At 40.7% G+C, this 15,104-nt stretch overlaps 1 protein-coding gene across 2 annotated transcripts in view; it reads right to left on the bottom strand.

Annotated features, from left to right (window-relative positions):
- Positions 1-4,128: 4,128 nt before the first annotated feature.
- Positions 4,129-15,104, bottom strand: part of m (zona pellucida domain-containing protein miniature) — a 196,426-nt gene continuing 185,450 nt past the window's right edge. Inside the window, exon 8 of one of the 2 annotated variants that reach the window (XM_073979526.1) lies at positions 4,129-6,298. In XM_073979526.1, coding sequence (XP_073835627.1) covers positions 4,803-6,298 — 1,496 coding nt within the window. In that variant the 3' untranslated portion in view covers positions 4,129-4,802. The remainder of the gene's footprint in view (positions 6,299-15,104) is intronic. The other variant, XM_073979527.1, reaches the window with a different exon arrangement.

The following is a 15,104-nucleotide window of genomic DNA, read 5'->3' as shown; positions in this document are numbered from 1 at the left end:
TACAGTGGAACCTTGATAAATAATAATTCCCTAGGTGTAGTTTAAGGGCTGTCGGAAGATGTTTTGAATTTTTTTTTATCGAAGGTAGTCCTTGTGTTTCTGATTACAACATATATTTTTTTTTGTGGGCAAATCCATTCTTCCTGACATAATAAAGGCTATAAAAATCCTACGGTGAACAACTAAAGTGGTTAGATGCAACGATTGATCTCGAAAAGATTGACTCGATCCATTCCTTCATATACCTAATCCACAAAAAAGTAAAAACTGTTGAATTACACTGTGCAACATTTTTAAGGTAATCTTGTGCAAACAATTCGAACTGAGGATTTTTGGAAAGTACAAATCCAAACGACAAAAACCCTAGTTGGGTTTTGTTGTGCCAGATCCAGCTTGGGTTTTATGGCCCCATCTTACTTACTTACTTAGCTGGCCCATTACAGAACATTTGTTCTATAAGCCGAACTAAGAAGAGATCTCCATTCCTCTCTATTTGTTGCTTCGCACTCTGGAATACCGCGCCTTTTCATCTCATCATCCACTTGTTTGCGCCATCTATTCTTTGGCCTGCCAATTCTGCGTGCACCGCCAAGCGGTCCGTATTTATACGCCTTGTTAGCGGGTTCATCATCGCTCATTCTTATGATATGGCCTAGCCAACGCAATCGCTGCATCTCGCTACGTTTAACAATATTCATGTCGTTGTATAGCAGATACAGCTCGTGGTTCATACTACGTCGATATTCACCGTCAACGCAGATCGGTCCGTAGATCTTTCGCAGAATTTTTCTCTCAAACACACCAAGCACTGCCATGTCTGCTTGCGCAAGTACCCAGGCTTCGGAGCCATACATCAGCACGGGTAGTATCAGTGTTTTGTAGAGCGTTATTTTTTGTTTGACGAGATGTGGCTTTGTTTTTAAACTGCTTACTTAAACCAAAGTAGCATCTGTTGGCCAATACAATTCTTCTTTTTATTTCACAACTGATGTCGTTTGTTGTGTTTACGGAGGTGCCGAGGTAGACGAAGTCTTTTACTACCTCAATGTTATAGGAACCAACTTCCACAGTCGGTCCGAGCTCAATGGACGCATTGCGCGTCGACACCATCAACTTGGTCTTCTCACCGTTTACCGCCAGACCCACTTTAGCAGATTCTCCTGCGACCTTTATAAAGGTATCAGTTACTTCTTTTACTGATCGGCCCATGATGTCTATATCATCTCCTTCGACCTTTATAAAGGTATCAGTTACTTCTTTTACTGATCGGACCATGATGTCTATATCATCAGCATAAGCAAGTAACATGTGACTATTGGTGTAGATTGTGCCACTTCTTTTGACGTTTGCCTCTCGTATAACCTTTTCCAGCAGGATGTTGAAGAGGTCACACGAAAGGCTGTCGTCTTGTCTGAAACCTCTTTTGGTACCAAACTCTTCGGAGAGGTTCTTTTCTATTTTAACTGAGGACCTCGTGTCAGTTAAAGTCATTTTACAAAGCCGGATGAGCTTTGCGGGGATACCAAATTCAGACATGGCTTGAAATACCTTTGAAAACAGCGGGCTGTCGAAGGCTGCTTTATAATCGACAAAAAGGTGGTAGTTGTCGATCTGCATCTCTTGGGTCTTCTCCAGGATTTGCCGCAGGGTAAATATCTGGTCAATGGTGGACTTGCCATGACTAAAGCCGCATTGGTAGGGTCCAATTATTTCATTGACCATAGGCTTTAGTCGTTCGCACAATATCCCTGACACGATCTTGTAGGCAATAGGGAGTAGACTTATGCCCCTATAGTTAGAGCATACAGTCTTATCTCTCTTCTTGTGGACGGGGCACAGGATATTCAGGTTCCAATCGTCGGGTACTCGTTCTTCCTGCCAGATGGTGCTAACTAGCTGATGAATACACCTTATCAGCGTGTCGCCTCCGGTTTTGAACAGCTCGGCTAGTAAGCCATAGGCCCCTGCTGCCTTATTATTCTTCAGCCGATTTATTGCTGTCTTTACCTCATCTTGGCTGGGCGGTATACATTCAATACCATCATCTGGGATTGGGACTGTGGTATCTTCGTCGTCTTCGCTGCTATTGGATACCAACAGATTTGAAAAATGTTCTTTCCATATCCTGAGTACACTATCTGTATCAGTTACCAAATTACCTTGCTGGTCTCTACAGGAGGATGTGCCTGTACCAAAGCCATCAGTTTGATGCTTGTCTCTTTGGTAGAATTTTCGGACTTCATTCTGATTCCTGTACATCTCGATTTTTTCACACTCCCGCTTTTCCATCTCTCTCTTTTTCCTGCGGAAAAGACGTTTCTCCTCTCTCCTTTTCTCCCTGTATTTCTCTCGTGCGCTACGCGTTGCTACGGATTGTAAAGTAGCCCTATATGCCGCATTTTTCTCTTCGCTGGCAGCACGACACTCCTGATCATACCATGGATTGCTTGGTGGAGGTCTCTGGTATCCAAGTATGGATTTTGCGGCTGTTTGCATGGAGTGGGCAATGCTTTGCCATTGCGCTGATATGTTATCGGGATGAGGAGTGCTTTGATTAAGCAATTGGGCTAGTTGAGTGGAATATGCTGTCTAACTTTCGTGTTGTGTCTGTTCATACTTTGTTTGCTACGTTTAAGCGGGTGCGTACCTTTGCTGCAACAAGGTAGTGGTCCGAATCAATGTTTGCACCTCGGAACGATCGTACATCCAACACGCTCGATGAATGTCTTCCATCTATCACAACATGATCAATTTGGTTTCTTGTTTTCTGATCTGGAGACAGCCAGGTGCCCTTATGAATATCGAGATGATTAAATCTGGTACTGCCTTACCCTTGAAGCAAATTTGTAGATAAGGGAACAATTAAAATATTTGTAGAAATAATGAACTCGAAAAACTACATTTATTGCCTCAAATTTTATTAAATATTGAAAATTTCGGTAATTTGTGTACATTTCGCACCATATCTCCAAAACCGTTAATTTTTATACCCTCCACCATATGGAGGGTATAATTAAATTTGTCATTCTGTTTGTAATACATCGAAATATTCGTCGGAGAACGTATAAGCTATATATATTATTGATCAGCATAAAATTCTAAGTCGATCTAACCATGTCCGTCTGTCCGTCCGTCTGTCTGTCTGTTGAAATCAAGGTACAGCTCACAATTTTTAAGATAGAGCGTCAAAATTTGGTACAGAAGTCTTTATTACTTCCAGGATGGTTGGTGTTGAAAACAGCCCCATAGAACGGCACCTCCCGATTTCGGTATTTTTGAGGTTTTAGCTTCATTGTCCTACCAAAATGGCTGAAATTTGTGTATTTAGTCATCGTTGTGTGTATAAAACTTTCCACCCGAAATTTGTCGGTATGGGTCCACGCCTTTATATATTTTTATATATTTTCAACGACACTTTAGTAAATACGTCAATGATGCGGTGAAATCCGAAATCCGAGAATAAACTGTTGATGTGAACTGTATTTGAAATACGTGTTGTATAAGATATGATGAAAAATACCGCTGAAACAACATGAAGTAAGCATTTTAGAGTTTCAGAATGTTCTGAAGAATTGCTGAGATCTTTGTTTGAAATATTCTTGCAAACGGTTACTTGGTTCAACTCCCAGTAGTTTAGCTGATACTGACCAGAATTTCAGCAACTATATACAATTTTCTATCGATTTTGATGCCCTAGATGGAGTTTTTCTTATGTGGACTGTTCAAAAGACAAGTTTTACTAGTTTAGGGCTACAATATTGCCAAAGATAGCAAGGCTAAATTCATAATCGTTTCTGTAGTTTTAGCCCGGTTAACATGAGGTTATAAAATCCGAACTGAATCTGACAGGACAAAATGCATACTAGAAGTTGTTTGCAGTTTCAGTGTTGCATAGTGTTATTAAACTAATTTAAGGTGACTTTAAGTAATTAAGAATTGTAATTGTTGTATTTTTCGTACCACTTTAGGGGGAAATTTAACTTTAAATTATTTTTCAGCTCCCATCTTCGCATTGACACTAGGGCAAAATTAAAAAAAGGCCCTGATTCAGCCGTTTCGACTTGGTGTAGATGATTTTCCGAATACATTTTACTCTCCTAATTTCTTAAAATGAAAACAAAATATGTGTTTTTTATTTATTTTATAAACATAAATTATATTTTGAAATTGAACTTAATATAAGACATAAGCATAGATAGATAATAGTACAATAATGATGGGTAGAGTAAAACTAAAGTTGGATGATTAGAGAAGAGAGATGATGAATAAAATTGTAGTGTAGATTTAACTAAATGCACCATGGGAAAGCACCAAAAATTAAGTTACAATGCCGCGAAATATTTCAAACAAATATTTTAATGTCGGCAGCGATGATGATGTTGCTGATGGATGATGGGTGGGTGGTTCTTATAAACTATAAACAAAAAATGTAAATAAATAAATATAAATAGTATTGTTTTTGTTTTTCTTTTTAAATAAATAATGCAATTTGGACAATTTACGTAAAGTTACTTTGTGGTAGTTGTTGTAAAATTAAAAAAAAAAAACATAAATTAAGTTAATTAACTATTGCATTTATGCCCGAAAGTTGATCTTTTTTAAGTTAATAGCTTTGTTTTTTTAATTTCATTAAAATTACATTTTTGTCGTTGTTTTTAAGTTTAAAAATAAATAATTTTTGTTGTTGTTCTTCTTTTTGTTTTCTTAAAATTCAGTCAATGTTTGTCGTTGTTGTTTTATTTTTTTGTTTTCTTTAGATATTTTTTTTTTGTTTCATAGAGAAAATTGTTCATAAACTTAAATTATTGCAGAGTTTCATGTGTCAGAGTGGCCGCTGCTGCAGCTGCCGCCGACAAAGAATTGTGTACAGCCGCAACGGCAGCGGCATTTTGTGCTGCATTCTGCTCATGCTGTTGCTGGGCTTGTTGTCGCATACGGAACATGCGTAAAGTCATCCAGGATGCTAGAGTACCATAAACAGGCATGGGATTCTCCTTTTCCATGGCCTCTTTTTGTAACTGATAGCGATAGAGTAAGGAGCCGGCAATCAAGGCCGATACAATGGTGGCTGAGATGACAACAATGAAGAGTATACTAAATCCTGGTACTGGCATACAAATACCATAGACCACTTCTTCTGTGATTTTACCTTGGAAAACGGTGACCGCTTCTTGTTTGGTATCCGGCGAGAAAGCCAAATCAGCCTCCGAAATGACATCATAAAGGCCGCTGACACCCACATCTGCACTGCGTACCTTACGATCAGAAATTACAATGGAGCGACGACGACGTCTCGGTGTACCTTCAACCGCTTCGGAGGTTTTGTTGTTCCCATTGGTTTTATTGTCCTTCTTTGCTTTTGTATCCTCCTCCTCTTTGGTATCCAAATCAATGTGATCTTCCCTGGTTTGGGTTAAAGCTTCTGCCTGAGGCCTGTATACAGGATGTGGTACATCGTCTTTGGGTTCCAGTGATCTGGGACCAGCCATTGGTACACCCATACGTTTTTGGGCCAGCTGTCTTGGGCCATGGGGGAATTTACCACTATTCCTTAGCTCCATATATTGAGCATCATCCAAATTGGCCAATTCTTCTTCACCAAAGATATCATCCAATTCTTGTTCCTCAGGATCTTCATGGACCGGTCTGGGTGGCAAATTGGCATTCTTTTCATGGACATTATTGAAATGATCCAAAATATTGGCAATGCCACTATTAATCTGTGACAGCTGTTTGCGATTGTGGATAATATCGTCATAGAAGACATCGTGATCACTGCCATCACCATGTCCGCCATGGCCTGGATGAGGAGCCATATTACTACCACCACTAACAGAACCCATACCAACTTCATTGGAGTGTCCACCAGCTGGACCACCACCCATATTGTGATGCATATTAGGTCCCATCATTCCTGCACCACCACCAATACCAACACCGCCGCCTCCATGATGTGCCGATGCCATTTCATGCAACATATCATTTTTGTTCATCATATTTTCATCGCGCATTACATCTTTACGTTCATTCGAATTGTCAGCCAATTGGCAGTGATCGAGGCAACCATGACGGCATATCTCCACTTTACATTTGATGTGGACACTCAAGGCATCGGGAAATTTGAAGGCATGGAAGAAGGCATATGTTATGACCGTGGCACGCTCATCTGGCGCTCGCGACTTAAGGAAACGTGATATCATTTTCGGACGCAGTACACAACCAAATTCATCGGATAGATTGATAACATGTCCAGAACCATCAGAGGCCACACACGATTTAACACGCATATCAAATTCACCTGCAAAGAAGAAAGAAGCAAGAAAAAATTATTTATGGGGAATAAAACTCAGTTTTTTTGGGTCTAAAAATCTAAGGATCTACAGGTGGTGAAGAATAAGCTGAACAATTTGGAGTTGTAGACTGCCGAAAATAACGCTGAGCTACAAAAACGTCTTTTGGAGGAGCTCGAGCGCCTTGGTAAGAGTAGTGATTGGTAGTGATAAATTCTTAGAAGCATCTGCAGATAAGGGTGATGTAAGAGCAATTCTGACGATGATGGAGATGAAAGTAGACAATTCTAAAATTATGATGGAAATTAAAGAGAAGATGGTACAGAACTCAAGAAGGAAACTCCAAAAGTCTGAAAGAGGAATTGGAAGAGAACTCTAGAAAAATAGAAGAAATTTCCAAAAGTCTGAAGGAGGAAATGGAAGAAGAAATGGGAGAAATAGAAGAAAACTCCAGAACATTGGAGGAGAAACTGGTGCTAAATTCGCTAATAGCCTTGAGGAAAAATTTGAAAAAAATTCTACTATAAATTAGAGGAAAATTCTAGAAAAATTAACGAGAAACTCGAGAATGTGACACAAGTTATTGAAAAGCGAATAAAAGATATAGAAGGTCAGATAGAGGAATTGGATAAGAAATTTCTGGCTCAAGATGATAATGTTCTGGATCTAGAAAAGAAATTGTCGGAATTGGAAGTCATGGCCGTTCCCTGAGAGTTATTGATAACACTATAGAAACCAAACCTCCTGCGTTCGATGGAACTACGTAATTTAATGTCTCCAAATTGCAGTTCGAGACTGTGGCTTGAAGAAGTTAGTGAAACGACAAAGCTGTACCACTCCTTCTTGCGCTGAAAGGCGATGTAATACAGAGAATTTCCACATCTAAAAACAGCCATGCTGATATTATTGCTGCACTCGAAAGTAAATACGCAGGTGAACATAAGCAAACCATCTACCTAATGGAACTAAGGGTAAAAATGAGAACCTCCCATTATTAGAGCGGATTTGGTAAAAGGGAAAGTACTGTCGTTAAATGGTGTCAAATCGCAGATGGCTGAAGACTACAATAGTTTATGGAAAGGTCTACCAAAGGTTGGCATTATGGTTATGTCATGTCTAATTCTACCTTAACAAATCAGTAAATTATGAGTTTATAGTGGCCGATATTGTATACGAAGTAAAATAAATGCGGACTTTTATGATTTCCCTTGACATCGACCTGGGCATAAAACACCGTGTGGAGATTTCGTCCCGTCCTGAAGGCGACAAGTTAAAATATTCTTCCACTGTTTAGAGTTATCATTTGTACAGCAAACTGGCGGTTTTAATATCAGAAAATCCGGTGAAAAAATTAGATAACCGGATCTATCCTCCAATAAAGTTTGTTATTAACGTGTTCGTCATTACTTACTTACTTACTTAGCTGGCCCATTACAGAACATTTGTTCCATAGACCGAACTAAGAAAAAATCTCCAATTCTCTCTGTTTCGTGCTTCGCTTTTTTCAATACCGCGCCTTGTCATCTCTTCATCCACTTCTTTGCGCCATCTATTCTTTGGCCTGCCAATTCTGCGTGAACCGCCATGTGGCTCGAATTTATATGCCTTTTTAGTGGGTTCATCGTCGCTCATTCTTATGATATGGTCTAGCCAACGCAATCGCTGCCTCTCGATACGTTTAACTATATTGATGTCGTTGTATAGCAGATACAGCTCGTGGTTCATACGACGTCGACATTCACCGTCAACGCAGATCGGTCCGTAGATCAGAGATGGCCACCAACAACAACAACTTTCCTATGTCCGCGGGCATACGACACACACGTACACTGTAAACACATTCGTTCGGTTAATGCGTTGTTTACGTTTCCACTCACCCTAGCGCAAGTTATAATCTGCAAATGTGTGTTTTTGGCCATCACTGCCGTAGATCGTTCGAAGAATTTTTCTCTCAAACACGCCAAGCACTGCCTTATCTGCTTGCGCAAGTACCCAGGCTTCGAAACCATACATCAGCACGGGTAGTATCAGTGTTTTGTAAAGCGTTATTTTTGTTTGACGAGTTGTGACTTTGTTTTTTAAATGTTTGCTTAAGCCAAAGTAGCACCTCTTGGCCAATACATTTCTAATTTTTATTTCACAACTGATGTCGTTTGTTGTTTTTACGGCGGTGCCGAGGTATATGATGTATTTTACTATCTCAAAATTATAGGAACCAACTTCAACAGTTGGTCCGATCTCAATGGACGCGTTGCGCGTCGACACCATCAGCTTGGTCTTCTCGCCGTTTACCGCCAGACTCCCTTAGCAGATTCTTCTTCGACCTTCATAAAGGTATCGGTTACTTCTTTTACTGATCGTCCCATGATGTCTATATCATCAGTATAAGCAAGAAACATGTGGCTATTGGTGTAGATTGTGCCACTTCTTTTGACGTTTGCCTCTCGTATAACCTTTTCTAGCAGGATGTTGAAAAGGTCACACGAAAGGCTGTCTCCTTGCCTGAAACCTCTTTTGGTACAAAATTCTTCGGAGAGTTTCTTTCCTATTTTAACGGAAGATCTTGTGTCAGTTAGGGTCATTTTACAAAGCCGAATGAGCTTTGAGGGGTACCAAATTCAGACATCGCTTGGAATACCATTGAGCGTAGCCGGCTGTCGAAGGCTGCTTTATAATCGACAAAAAGGTGGTAGGTGTCGATCTGCATCTCTTGAGTCTTCTCCAGGATTTGCCACAGGGTAAATATCTGGTCAATGGTGGACTTGCCAGGTCTAAAGCCGCATTGGTATGGTCTAATTATTTCGTTGACCATGTGCTTTAGTCGTTCGCACAATATCCCTGACACTATCTTGTAGGCGATAGGGAGAAGACTTATGGCCCTATAGTTGGAGCATAAAGTCTTATCTTCTTTCTTATGGACGAGACACAGGATGCATACACCTTATCAGAGTGTCGCCTCCGGTTTTAAACAGCTCCTGCTGCCTTTTTATTCTTCAGCCGGTTTATTGCTGTCTTTACCTCATCTTGGCCGGGTGGTATACATTCAATACCATCTTCTGGGATTGGATCTGTGGTATCTTCGACGACTTCGCTAATATTGGATAGCAACAGTTTGGAAAAATGCTCTTTCCATATCCTTAGCACACTATCTGTATCAGTTACCAGATTACCTTGCTGGTCTCTACAGGAAGATGTGTCAGTTCCAAAGCCATTACTTTGATGTTTCATTCTTTGGTAGAATTTTCGGACTTCATTCTGTCTCCTATACATCTCGATTTGTTCACACTCCCACTTTTCCATCTGTCTCTTTTTCCTGCGGAAAAAGTCATTTCTCCTCTCTCCTATTCTCCCGATACCTCTCTCGTGCGCTACGCGTTGCTGCTGATTGTAAAGTAGCACTATATGCCGCATTTTTCTCTTCGGTAGCAGCACGACACTCCTGGTCATACCATCGATTCCTTGGTGGAGGTCTCTGGTATCCAAGTACTGATTTTGCGGCTGTTTGCATGGAGTGGGCAATGTTTTGCCATTGCCCTGATATGCTATCGGGACGAGGAGTGCTTTGATTAAGCAGTTGGGCCAGTTGAGTGGAATATGATGTGGCTATCTGTTGTGATTGCAGCTTACCGATGTCCAACTTCCGTGTTGTGTCTGTTTGCACTTTGTTTGCTACGTTTAATCTGGTACGTACCTTTGCTGCAACAAGGTAGTGGTCCGAGACTATGTTTGCACCTCGGAACGATCGTACATCCAACACGCTTGATGCATATCTTCCATATATCACAACATGATCAATTTGATTTCTTGTTCTTTGATCTGCCGACAGCCAGATGCCCTTATGAATATCGAGATGCTTAAATCTGTTACTGCTAACTGCCATGTTTCTTGCAGCTGCTAATTCTATCAGCCTCATACCATTGTCAGATGTTTCACTGTGGAGACTGAATTTCCCGACTGTTGGGCCAAATCTATTCTCCTTTCCAATTTTGGCATTAAAACCGCCTAGTATAATTTTAATTTCATGGGCAGGGCAACGGTCATAACGTGTTCGTCATTACAAGAGCTATTTGTGGTAAGTATTTCAGACGCACCACAGACCTCTAACAAATATACATAAAAACAAAACATAGTTTATTGAAGCAAGGCTGGGTGAATGTCAGCAAGGACAATGAAAACGTGGAAATATCGACTAGTCATCAATGAGAACCGTACCTAAAATCTTCTGAGCAAAATTTTTGTAGAATATTTGGATGTTAAAAAATCTTATCTTGTAGTATTTTTGCTACGGTTGAAGAAATAAAGGAGGAAAAGGACATGAGAGAAATTGATTTAGAAGGATGAAATTTCTACGAAAAGATTCGCCACTCGATTTGACCAAAATTAAACCTTAATCAGGCGATATCTCAGAAACTTGACCTATGATGAAAATTTCTTTTAGGGTTCTTAGTACATTCACCATGGGCTTTCATCTCCAAAAGGAATTTTCCACCCACTGGCCTTGAGTTCCATTTAGTAGCACAGTGTCATTTGTCGATATGTCAAGGCTAAAACTGCCTGAAGGAGCATTCCAATGCTTTTGAGATGTACTAGAGAGTTCTTATTTATTGTCTTGGCTACAATTTCTGTAGGATCGAAAATCTCAAAGAGGTTTGGCTGTTATATGCCAAAATGTGCAAAAACCTGGATAAAAAACTTCAAGTCAAAATCCGGGGGCTCGATTTCCACTTTAGACATATGGTCTAGTAGACTTGTTTGCTCAGTACAATCACAAGAATCAGAAACTCCAGGTGCCCGTTAACATTTTTTCCTTCCATACAAATCGCCCCGGCTTAATCCACATACATTACGATCTCTTTGCCTCTTGGTGTGTGTAGAATTTCAGAAAGGTAGAGGTTAAAGTTTAACCTAAACCGTTTAACCGTTAAACAGTTCCAGAGATATCATGAAGTCTTCCTATTCTACTCTAAGGGTCTTCGTTTCAAAAACTGATTTTATCCATATCTTGGAACAGCTTGGCATGGTTGACAGTATTCGGTTGCAAATCCTCGACTAATATGTGTAGACATAGCGTGTAATGCTGTCGTGGTACTGTGCATTTTCCGGAATCAATGCTGATGTCAGACAAATATGGTTCCGTGCACAGTACACACCTCTTTGCCCTATCACACTCGGGTTGTTCTATAAATTGCCGGTTTAAATAACATGCACCCTGCTTCGTATATGTCATTGTAACGACGTTGAGAGTAACAATTGTTCTAGCATCCTTCTTTCTCATTCGAGAGTGATTTAATTGTTGGCCACAATTTACGCAATCCTGTAAGATTGGTGCATTGTGTTAGGTGTTCTAGCCGGGGTTTCCGCTTGTGCTCGCCTACTATTCCTTGACTTCAAGACTCTTGGGTCTTCGTGGTCCGTACGAAGCTCAATTTCTAGATCCTGCGCCTTTGCTGGGCAATTTGGTCTAATTTCTGGTTTTCGACCAACAAGTGCGATATGCAGCTGTGTTAATGTCCCGGAAAATCATCTCTGAGGCAGTGGGCAGCTCTCCCTAAAGATGGTTAGTATATTTTTTGAATCTTTGTCAACCACCTTTTTCCTGGTTTAGATAAATACGGTAGTAAGAGGTTATGAAGTCGGGTAGTCTGTTAATGGGGACAATGATAGGAACATGGTCTGAACCAAGGGAAATGAAGGGTGGCGAGTAAACGTCATCTATTCGACCGGGTTCCACAATTGTGTTGTCTGGCGACAAATGGCAATCTCCCCCGATCCTCGTAGGAACGTCTTCGTTAACCGTGGAAAACGAGGATCTATCAATTTCTCGGCCAGCAATGTACCCTCTGGACATTGCCTAAGCCGGAATGCCAAAGCACGTGATGAAACCTATCACCAGACGGTTATTGCCCTCCAAATCGAACTAATGGCGGGTATATGACACAGGGCATACCTAATCATCGATGGTATGTACACTAGGGCCATGACTTTTCGCCATTTTTTCTAAAAAAATATTTCCTGTGGCACGGATGAATCGTGAAATCGCCGAAAATATATATGGGAGCTATATCCAAATCTGAACCGATTTCGATATAATTTGGCAAATTTATTTTTGGACCTAATTCTGTCACACATTCCAAATTTCATCGAAATCGGACATAAATAGCGTGTTTGGTGCAGCAAATACGTGAAATCGGCCGAAAATATATATATGACAGCTATATCTAAATCTGAACCGATTTCGATATAATTTGTCACATTTATTTTTGGACCGAATTCAGTCACACATTTCAAATTTCATCGAAATCGGACATATATAACGTGTTTGGTGCAGCAAATAAGTGAAATCGGACGAAAATATATATATGGGAGCTATATCCAAATCTGAACCGATTTCGATATAATTTGGCAAATTTATTTTTGGACTTAATTCAGGCACACATTCCAAATTTCATCAAAATCGGACATATATAGCGTGTTTGGTGCAGCAAATACGTGAAATCGGACGAAAATATATATGGTAGCTATATTCAAATCTGACCGATTTGGATAAAATTTGGCACATTTATTTTTGGACCGAATTCAGTCACACATTCCAAATGTCATCGATATCGGACATATATAGTGTGTTTGGTGCAGCAAATACGTGAAATCGGACGAAAATATATATGGGAGCTATATTCAAATCTGACCGATTTCGATATAATTTGGCAAATTTATTTTTGGACTTAATTCAGGCACACATTCCAAATTTCATCAAAATCGGACATATATAGCGTGTTTGGTGCAGCAAATACGTGAAATCTGTCGAAAAAATATATGGGAGTTATATCCAAAACATCTCGATATTCATAAGGGCACCTGGCTGTCGCCAGATCAAAGAACACAAAATCAAATTGATCACGTTGTGATAGATGAAAGACATGCATCAAGCGTGTTGGATGTACGATCGTTCCTAAGTGCAAACATAGACTCGGACCACTACCTTGTTGCAGCAAAGGTACGTACCACATTAAACGCAGCAAACAAAGTGCGAACAGACACAACACGGAAGTTGGACATCAGTAAGCTGCAATCACAACAGATTGCCACAGCATATTCCACTCAAATGGCCCAACTGCTTAATCAAAGCACTCCTCGTCCCAATAACATATCAGGACAATGGCAAAACATTGCCCACTCCATTCAAACAACCGCAAAATCAGTACTTGGATACCAGAGACCTCCATCAAGGAATCCATGGTATGACCAGGAGTGTCGTGCAGCTACCGAAGAGAAAAATTCGGCATATAGGGCTACTTTACAATCAGTAGCACCGAGAGAGGTATCGGGAGAAAAGAAGAGAGGAGAAACGTCTTTTCCGCAGGAAAAAGAGAGAGATGGAAAAGCGGGAGTGTGAACAAATCGAGATGTACAGAAGACAGAATGAAGGCCGAAAATTCTACCAAAGAGTGAAACATCAAACTGATAGCTTTGGAACTGGCACTTCCTCCTGTAGAGACCAGCAAAGTAATGTGGTAACTGATACAGATAGTGTGCTAAGGATATGGAAAGAGCATTTTTCCAAACTGTTGGTATCCAATAGTAGCGAAGTCGACGAAGATACAGATCCAATCCAGAAGATGGTATTGAATGTATATCACCCAGGCAAGATGAGGTGAAGACAGCAATAAACCGGCTGAAGAATAATATGGCAGCAGGAGTTGATGGCTTACCAGCCGACCTGTTTAAAACCGGAGGCGACACGTGGATAAGGTGTATGCATCAGCTAGTTAGCTCCATCTGGCAGGAAGAACGCGTACTCGACGATTGGAACCTGAGCATCCTGTGTCCCGTCCATAAGAAAGGAGATGAAACTTTATGCTCCAACTAGTCTTCTCCCTATGGCCTACAAGATAGTGTCAGGGATATTGTGCGAACGACTAAAGCCCATGGTCAACGAGATAATTGGACCATACCAATGCGGCTTTAGACCTGGCAAGTCCACCATTGACCAGATATTTACCCTGCGGCAAATCCTGGAGAAGACCCAAGAGATGCATGTCGACACCTACCACCTTTTTGTCGATTATAAAGCAGCCTTCGACAGCCCGCTACGTTCAAGTACTCCAAGCCATTTCTGAATTTGGCATCCCCGCAAAGCTCATCCGGCTTTGTAAAATTACTATAACTGACACGAGATCCTCAGTTAAAATAGGAACGAACCTCTCCGAAGAGTTTTGTACCAAAAGTGGTTTCAGACAAGGAGACAGCCTTTCGTGTGACCTCTTCAACATCCTGCTAGAAAAGGTTATACGAGAGGCAAACGTCAAAAGAAGTGGCACAATCTACACCAATAGTCACATGTTACTTGCTTATGCTGACGATATAGACATCATGGGCCGATCAGTAAAAGAAGTAACTGATACCTTTATAAAAGTCGAAGGAGAATCTGCTAAAGTGGGTCTGGCTGTAAACGTTGAGAAGACCAAGTTGATGGTGTCGACGCGCAATGCGTCCATTGAGCTCGGACCGACTGTGGAAGTTGGTTCCTATAATATTGAGGTAGTAAAAGACTTCGTCTACCTCGGCACCTCCGTAAACACAACAAACGACATCAGTTGTGAAATAAAAAGAAGAATTGTATTGGCCAACAGATGCTACTTTGGTTTAAGTAAGCAGTTTAAAAACAAAGCCACATCTCGTCAAACAAAAATAACGCTCTACAAAACACTGATACTACCCGTGCTGATGTATGGCTCCGAAGCCTGGGTACTTGCGCAAGCAGACATGGCAGTGCTTGGTGTGTTTGAGAGAAAAATTCTTCGAAAGATCTACGGA

Source organism: Musca autumnalis, unplaced genomic scaffold, assembly GCF_047663935.1.
Source record: "Musca autumnalis isolate F117 unplaced genomic scaffold, ASM4766393v1 scaffold_3, whole genome shotgun sequence".
Lineage (NCBI taxonomy): Eukaryota > Metazoa > Arthropoda > Insecta > Diptera > Muscidae > Musca > Musca autumnalis.
The sequence above is the reverse complement of the archived record's forward strand: the minus strand, read 5'-3'. Positions and strand labels throughout refer to the sequence as shown.